This window comes from Micropterus salmoides, unplaced genomic scaffold, assembly GCF_014851395.1.
Source record: "Micropterus salmoides isolate LMB-PRFRI ecotype aquatic unplaced genomic scaffold, ASM1485139v1 Ms_hic_scaffold_18, whole genome shotgun sequence".
Taxonomy (NCBI): domain Eukaryota; kingdom Metazoa; phylum Chordata; class Actinopteri; order Centrarchiformes; family Centrarchidae; genus Micropterus; species Micropterus salmoides.
The window spans coordinates 6,592,897-6,602,002 of record NW_024040928.1 but is presented as its reverse complement, the minus strand read 5'-3'; the positions used below and the strand labels follow the sequence as shown (position 1 = coordinate 6,602,002).

Sequence of the window (9,106 nt, the reverse complement as noted above, 5' to 3'; positions counted from 1 at the left end):
ATCTATTTCTCTCATTGTTCACAAATCTGTCAAAATCTGTTAGTGAGCACTTGTCCTTTGTCCTTTTCCACAGGTGTGCCTTAGGCTGGCCACAATAAAAGGCCACTCCAAAATGTGCAGTTCCATCACACAGCAGCTCATGATGAACGGGTGGCAGAAACAAAAATCTATAATTTTGTTCAGTGTATATAGAGCCTATTGTTATTACATCCTCAATTTTAATACATGATCTAGAAATGTTGTGTATTTGATAAGCAACATTTTAAACATGTTAAACCTAAACAATTGCTAAAACTAATCAAGAGATCAAGTCTCTTATCCAAGAATTTAAATCCCAAAAGCACTCTTTGTAGGCTACTTGTGGTGTGTGTGGAGCAGGAAAGTGCTTCGCCATTCTGTTGGTGTTGGTGTGTATCCTTGCAGGCTATTACTGAAGGTATATAGACTTAAATATTGAGTGCATGAAGAAAATGAAAGAGGGGGAGGAAGAGGAGGTGGAGCACTATTCAGTTAAGTTTTAGAACACATACCACAATTAGGTTATCATAATGACAACCTGACGTGTAGGCTACCTCAACAATCTGATAAGTGTAATGCATGTTCGCGTTTTCTATTGTGATTGTGTAACAGTAACAAAAGAACGCAAACACGTCGCAGATTTTCACGGTTTATCAGCTTAAACCCCCCCATCATAATCGTATGACCGCTTCATCTGCTTACATAACCGCTGGCACACAGACAGGAGCCAGTGTGACACATCTGCCAGAAGATGGCAGCCTCCGCCACGTGCTAAAATAAATAAATAAATAAACACGACGTGAAGAAATATATATTTTGCAATGAGGGGGAGCTGAAAAAAACCCGGATAGGACAGTAAACAAGAAGCATGAGAGAGTCTGAGAGACAGATGACAGAGTGAGGTGTATGTGGATCCTGCTGTGGGCTGACACGGAGCTGGACAAACACCGCGACGCTGATTCAGGGCGTTGATGTTCACGCGACGAACTGTGAGACATCATCCAGCGGTGAGTAGTGCCTACATCTCTCCATCCTGTGCTGTGCATTCCGTGTAGCCTAATGTTACATTAACTTAGCCTACATGAAACCTACAGGGAGGATTGGGTATGTTCTACTTTACCAAAAGGAACTATAACAACCATAGAAAGGATTTAAGGTGGATGTCGCAGCAAAAATAGGAAGTGCCGAATGTTACAAGAATATTTTAGGGGTAGGGGAAAACGCAATAAATTCGATAGCCGACTTCTCTCAAGCTATTGTAAGGATGATGTGTTTTTACCGTTAATGTCAATGTGACCGGTATGTGAAAAGTTAACAAGACGCATTGAAAACTGAGCAAGCAAGAAAAATAATTCAGCGCGAGGTGCACGAAAGCGTTAGCGGCACGCGCCTCCGATGCTCATGTTCACTTTGCTTTACGCAGGCACGTGCACACGCACGCACCCCAGCCACCCACGGGTGCGACATTTTTTAATCAACAGACCGGAAACTAATTGAGACCACTAGGCAGCCAACTGTTGAAACAATAGCAGAAGGAAACATTCTGCTTTTTACTGCAGTTACAATTCAGTTTTCAGTTTTCACATTTCGGGATACATTTTAATGATGGGTCGTGACTGGGAAGAGCAGAGTCTGACAGGGTTGTTACCAAGCTCGACTTAGTGAGCCACAGAGTCGCTAATGGTAGGCTGTTTGTTGAAGGAAGATAGCATAAATATATCAGGGATACTTACCAAATACATTAGCATTTTTCATCTCATGACTTAATGAATGTATTTGTGATACGTGGCAGTTTCACCAGTTTTTTTTTTTCACCTCATTTATTTCAGTGCCTTTTGAAACTAACTGTAAAACTTGCTTGAAGTAATCCGTTATGGTGAATAGCTGTCTGTTATTTTATTTTGATACACTTAATGTTGTATGGAATGTATGCTTTCATATGAAACCTGGAGCCAGCAGTCAGTAAGCTTAGCATATACTAGAAACAGGGGGAAACAGCTAGCCTACTCCAAGCATACTAAATAACATGTTAAATCTAATTTGTTTAATATGTACAAAAGCCAAAGTTTAAGAACAAATTGTGGTTTTATTGGGTGGTTATGTCCTGGACTGTTTCTTAGCTGAGTGGAGCAGCAGCCAGTTAAAAGTTTGTTTTATTTAGGAGTATCTATTGACAAAAAAATGCAATATAATATCCATAACTATGTTTTGAGTGGAGTATGAAGACCTTACATAATGAACCGTTGTGCTTATGTTTCCTTAGAATGAACATCTTTCTATCTACTAACCATCTGTTGGCACAGACATGAGCGTGGTATCGATCTTCTCACCTAACTCTCGGCAAGAAAGTTAATAAGCGTATTTCCCAAAATGTCAGCTGCTAACTGCCTGAAAGCTAGGAAATAAAGATTTTACCAGAATCACCTATTTTGAAAATGGTCAGCAGTAATGTTAAGTATATGTAAACTGTAGTAAATAGGCTGACAAAAATCCAAATAAGTTTGCCAAGTAGGATATTGATTTAGGAAAAAGGTGAAGGGCTTAAAACAGTAAAGTTTACATAGCATGTAGGAAGTCACAGGAGAAACCACACAATGTAAAAACAAACCCATGTGTTCATCTTTAGCCTCGCCTGCATCTTTCTTTATTTCACACTACGCATCCTATGAGTCAGTCACTGCTCCCAGCGTTTGTACTTTGTGTCACATTCCATGTTGCAGAATTCACAATGTTCATGAAGCAGAAAAATGTTTAGCTACAGCAGGTCAGCCATTGCCTATTCGAACCTCTACCACATGAGAGAGGACGGCATGTTTTTTGCAAAACTTGAGGACATTTGTGATATGGTTCCCACTGAGGAGGCTAAGACAGATGGACACAGGTGTTTACCTGTAGACTAAAAACAGGGAGCCTTCTCTGAAGCCATAATGGAAGGCGGGGAAAAGGAACTTTAAGTAAAAAACAAAAAGATAAAAGCACAACGCCTTGACAATTTTTATTTTGATATTTCTGGATAATAATTAGTTACACGGCTGGTTAGAGGTTAGAGCTTTTGTCAAAAGCCACTGGAACCCTATTGAACTTGCTGTGATATGACCTTAGTCAACAAACCTATTCCTTATCCTGCCAGGCATTGTTCATTGGGATAAAAACATCAACTAAGGGCCTGAAAATGGAGATGTTTACCTTCATTTACTCTCCTTCGTGAAATATGTGATGAAGTGTCTTGAGTTTGAAAGTTTACTTTCTACATCATTAGCTGCTGAAGTTGAGGGAGATATTTAAATAGAGGGCTTCTACAACATGCAGAGAAGACCAAGTCCAGTGGCTTTTATGATAATAATATTGAAAAATGAAATGATTAGCCTATGAATGATGTCTTCACAAGTGAGCCTTGAGGAAAGCTTTCTGCAGTTAACCTGTAGGGGTGAAATCCACTGCAATCTTTATTATTTTATTATATTATCAATAAGTCTGTTGTTTCTTTTTTTTATTAATCATTTAATCAGTAAAATAGCCTTTTTTCAGCCATGCTAGCTGCGTGGCTCTAGGGATGACAGTGTTGGTCTGTCAGTCACTTGGTCAGTCCACTGCGTTGGTCCTGACTGAAATATAGACTGAAACAAGTCTTTACAGCAAAGGGTTGTACAGATGTTCCCATAGGATGAATCATACGGACTTTAGTTATCCTGACTTTATCGCTTGTGCTGCCATGGAGTTTTGTCTGAAATGTCTTGACAACTATTGGATGGACTGTCATGGAAGTAGTCACAGACATGCATATGCCCCTCAGGATTAATTGTAATCACTTTTTTTAACCTTCCTCATCATTTGCCCCATACTTAGGTTTATTACCAAATACCTACAGAACCAATGACAGTCCCATCATCTAAACTGAAATGGTGAATGAGTAAACATCAAAGGTGCTGAACATCAACATGCAAGAATTGTCATTTGAGCAAGATAACATGCTAATGTTAGCATTTAGCTCAAAGCACTGCTTATACAGACCTACCTAGCATGGCTGTACATGCTAGGTAGGTCTTGTTTGTGACAAGGTCTGTCAGAAGGGCGTATTTCTACTTCTTTATAGTCCATGTAATTAGCATAAATCACATTCACAAATGCCTGTTGAATTAAATGAATAAATGACTAGACCCCAAGTTACATGTCCCACTTTATAGTTGAAATATACCACAGGGTTTTGGAACAAATGCTGGAAAACTGTTAACCCTCATTTATAAACCTCCCTGTCTGATAGAACAAAGTGCAAGAATTAATTATTGGTAGTATATAGTATGCAGTTTGTCTACACTGTACAGTAACACACTCATTGCTAATTATTCTACTCCACAAACTACTATGATGTTATTTTCAAACTGGGAGTTATTCAGAATGGAGCACTCTGCCATGCCTCAATGGGCATTCATGGTTTACACAAAGCCAACCCTTTCAGTATGTGACATAACTGCCATTTCATCAGCAATGCTGCTTCACTTTGCATTCTACTCTCTTCTTTCTCCCATTATGTGTCCTCTCCTCCTTAGGTCGTGCTGCATGCATGAGTCATACATTATCTTCTGTTTTTAAAATGTAATTTTTTTTGACAGCTTGCTGGGGTGAGTAAGAGAGACGAGTAAAAGCACAGTAAACCACACAGAGGACGGTGGAAAGTCTGCAAAAACTCTGAACATCATCCTCCACTACCCAGCCTTACCAGACTATGGTGGACATTTCAAATCTCCCTTTTCTTGACCACCCAGGAGAGTCGACGGAGGATTAAATCACATGAGGGATCACAAACCAAACCTGCTGAGACCTCATTCTCCAGTGCCTTCGAAGCCCTAGAGAAACTGTCCCAAGTAATTTGCTCATCTTGCTCAAAGGAAAAACTCTGTTAAAAGTCAGAAACAATTAATGTTTTCCTAGTGAGGGACTGAAAAGAAGAGACCCAGCCACTGTCCACAGGTCTCAGAGAAGCTTGCGGGGAAAGCCAACTTGGAGGAGAAGATCGCTGCAGTGACGGAGGGGATGGGTAACAAGAATGCCATCCCGCTGAAGGGTCCAGACACTGGGACTACACAGAAAGAGGAAGGGGAGTGCATGGACAGTGCCACAGGTAAAATACTTTTCTCCATCATAATTATATTAAATATCTGACTGCTATGTATTATTACATTTTATGTATTTGTTAGCTCAACAGGCTAATTTTCATCTGTTGTCCCTGGCCAAGGGGCAATTTAAAATAAAGAATTAAAATTAAATAAAATGACTTATTACAGTCCGCACATAATAGCGATATATACAGAATAATAATCAGACAGGTACAACGCATAACAATAAGTAACAAACATATTAGACAAAAAATAAAGAGAAAGAGAAAAAAAGAGAAAATGGCGCTATAAAATATACCACTCAGTACAGATCACATTTATAAACACAGGAGAGAGACACAGATGGAAGTCACATTATTCTGCAGAGAGCTGCTGATTGAAAGCGTTTCAGAACAACTCAAAGCTTCTCTATCTGTGGAACACAGATTTCCACAAACTTCTCTAGTTTATCGGATAAAACAAAGCTTAGGATGATCAGGATGATACTAAGCTGTAAGGAAGCCACAGCCAAAACTCTTGGATGATTGTAATTTACTGTAGGGCAGGAGCTGTTAAACTATATTATATAAGAGTTGCACTGTACAGCTATAGCTTATAGTGACTAATTGGCACAGTAATTGCTGCAGGCTGAGGTAAAAGCATGTTTGTCAGATAGTTTTCTACCATGTCTTCTGGGGCTGCCATGACACACACACACACACACACACACACACACACACACACACACACACACAGACACCAGGTAAATATAAGAAGACTGGCATACTGGTTGTCAGCAATGTAACAATATTTGTTCTGCTACTTGTTGGTCAGTGGTGCTCTGATAGTACGATTCACCATGGCAACGTGTAAATAAAGAGCAGAGCCTCCATTTTAATCCAGTGGTGCTAGAAATATGAATGTGTGCCATGACATTTATATTATAAGCGTGGAGAAAGGTGTCAATAAGTTAACACTGTTCAAACAGTTCAAAATGGCAACAGCTGCCTTAATGTGGACTTAATGTCCACAGAGTCACAGGGTTATAATGAAGGACAATGTAGCCTATAGATTTTATTCTGTGCTGAGGATGAATCTTTGATGTCCAGAAATCACTGTCTAAGATTCATCATAACAGCAGTCATGCTAAAGATCCAGTTAGGATTTTGAGGTTTCTAAAGACAGAAACTTCTGCAAATGAATGTGTTCCTTATGTGCTTTGATATTGACTGTATAAATGAGGAAATGAAACGGACAGTTCTTCAGGCTACTCATGAGGGCAGGACTCAGAGAGAAACTGCCAGCAAGCAGGTTTCTGGAATGGAAAACCCAGAGTTTCCCTCATCTCAGGCTTAACAAACGCATAGTTTTCACTAAACCCACTTTCTGAAACAGGGCCCCGGAGTCTTGTTGTAACTGTGAGGTTGCCAGCAACCAGGGGAGAATTCAGAAAGTGACTGCACCTGCCAGGCTAGTAATAAAAAACTGTTTCTAGTCTTAATGCTAAGCTAAGCTTTTAACTGGCTGTTGGTGGTCATCTCATCTAACTCTGAGCAAGTAAAAAAGTATATTTCCCAAAAAGTTAAACTATTCCTTTACTCCTTAGAGTTGTCAAAGCTCCTCAAGAGCCACTGGAGATATTATACACCTGTATTTATAGGCTGAGTAGTACTCCTCAATTACGAATAAACTGACTGCGTTGTGTTAAATACATTTATTTTCATAGCATTAAGTTTACATTTCTATCACTGATAGATTACATAAACCAACGAGAAATGCATTGCAGAAAAACTGCAGCAGGACACTGTGATCAGAATTTACAAATCAAAGCGGTTGTAAGTTACCGTACTGTTGCTGAAACATCTGAAATATTAGGTATATTTCATTCTGGTGTGTGTTTGTATGTTTCCAGGAGGTGTCTCCAGAGATGGATCACCGGGCCCCAGCCCAGAGCTGCTGGCCTCCCTGCAGTCCCTCAGAGAAAACAGTGACTACACACTGCTGCCACACTCCCTACACCAGGTGTGTCTGTGCGTCTGTGCGTTTGTGTGTGTGTGTGTGTGTGTGTGTGTGTGTGTGTGTGGATGGAGAGAAAGTGCAAGCAATTTTTTCCTCCCAAAATCCACAGGGAATGTGTGCCTTTATTTAGCCAGATGGAATGGCTTTGTGTCTGGGTGTAAATGCATCTTCATATGTTTTCAGTTTCTGATGCTAACATCTACAGTAAGGCCCCATCCACACTACTGCGTTTTTGTTTTAAAATGGAGACCTTTTGCTACCTTTGCACCTCCCGCCCAGTCTAAAACGGCAAAAACAAATACCTAAAATGGAGAATTTTGAAAATGCTGCCAACCCCGTTTTTTGTTTCAAAACTCCGGGTAGCTTTTTAGTGCGGACGGGTAAAAACGGAAGACTTTAGAAACAATGACGCAGATGCTCACGTTTGGCTCTCTGATTGGGTCTCATAAGTCATGCAAAGTAAAAACACGATGCTACTGACAGAGTTTTTGATTTGGTATTTTAATTAAAATATTTTGTACCTTGCAAATAACTCTTACAGCCTACACTTATACTGTGTATGTCACGGTTTACTTTGCGACAACTACCAGTCAGTTTTCCACCACCGCAGCCGCTTTTAGCTCCCATGTTACATTCAGTAACAGTCCCAACTCGTTATTGGTCCGTGCAAAATATAATCTGGTGTGGTTCTTTGTCTGTAGTACTTATTCTCTCGTCAAATCTTCTGTAACTACGGAAATAGACCATCTGCTTCATGTTTACACCGGAACGCCCTTTCCCAGTGGACGTAAACGGCCACTTGATGTGCGTTTTCAGTCATTGTAGTGTAGACGGAGGCAAAGCAAGGCAAGGCAAGGCAAGACAAGACAAGTTTATTTGCATAGCACATTTCAACAACAAGGTAATTCAAAGTGCTTTACATAAAACATAAAAGTAACAGGGAAATATAAAAAAGTTTAAAAGCAACATAGGGAAATTGATCAACTCTGATACGCAGCTAACATACTGGTGTGGAAGGAGATTGTACTCGTTTTTAAACTAAAACAGAGTAGTGTAGATGGGGCCTAAGGTGTGATGACAGACCTTCTGTGTGACCTGATTCCAATGCCTTTGTCTTCTCAGTTAGCTGTGATAAATATAACAAATCCCTGAGCTCAAACATTTCAAAAAAGCTTGTTAGAGCAAATAAATGCACTGAGATAACTTGGGTTATAATTTAAAAAGGTCAGCTGTCTGAAAATCTTAAATTTTAAATATAGTTTCTGAAGCAGGTGGAGGGATTTGAACTGGCAACCCTCTGCTCTTTTGTTGGTCTCCTGTCGCCTCCCCTGCCTCAGATCCCTACTCATTACAGCCATGCAAATAAGAAGTGTGGTAAATAAACTTTGGTTCACACTGAAATGGATCATGGCTTCAGTTTCATGTTGCAGGTGCAATACTTTGTAGACCACAACTTCTTAACAACACTGTGACAATATGATTAATTTGTCTCAGCTATTGCAGCACACTGAGAAGCTTGTAGTTTCACTGCCAAATCCACTAATCATGGAACAAAGGAAAGGAGAGGCAATGCAGTGCAGTCAGGGTCATATTGACAAAAGCAGTTGACGTGTTACTCTAAGAGCCACACACAACACATTTTTTTTATAAATACAGTCCAATTAAAATTAATTCAGTGTGAGTGATGCCAAACTCTCCAGATAACTAGCATTTAACCACTTTTAGCAGTCACATGGCCAGTGTCTTTCATACTCCATATTTGGTGATATGTGCAAATAACTGCTATTCTGGTGTACCAAATATTTCATGGCCTGAATTCATTAGTTAAATTTGAAACATACCCAAAAGAACAAGTCAGTAAATGAAGACAAAAGAATGAATATAGCAGCACAAGCTTGTCTATGTGGCTTAAAAACACTCCATATTAGGCTCTCATGTAGGTTTGCACTTGCCCCAGATGGGAAGTTTGGCTGACT

At 39.8% G+C, this 9,106-nt stretch overlaps 1 protein-coding gene across 3 annotated transcripts in view; it reads left to right on the top strand.

Moving 5' to 3' along the window:
- Window positions 1-845: 845 nt before the first annotated feature.
- cnstb (consortin, connexin sorting protein b) overlaps window positions 846-9,106 on the top strand; it is a 20,799-nt gene continuing 12,538 nt past the window's right edge. The window contains exons 1-3 of one of the 3 annotated variants that reach the window (XM_038727215.1): window positions 846-1,025; window positions 4,629-5,137; window positions 7,024-7,133. In XM_038727215.1, coding sequence (XP_038583143.1) covers window positions 5,050-5,137; window positions 7,024-7,133 — 198 coding nt within the window. In that variant the 5' untranslated portion in view covers window positions 846-1,025; window positions 4,629-5,049. Of the gene's footprint in view, window positions 1,026-1,526; window positions 1,702-4,628; window positions 5,138-7,023; window positions 7,134-9,106 lie in introns of those variants that run through there. The other 2 variants (XM_038727213.1, XM_038727214.1) reach the window with 2 other exon arrangements.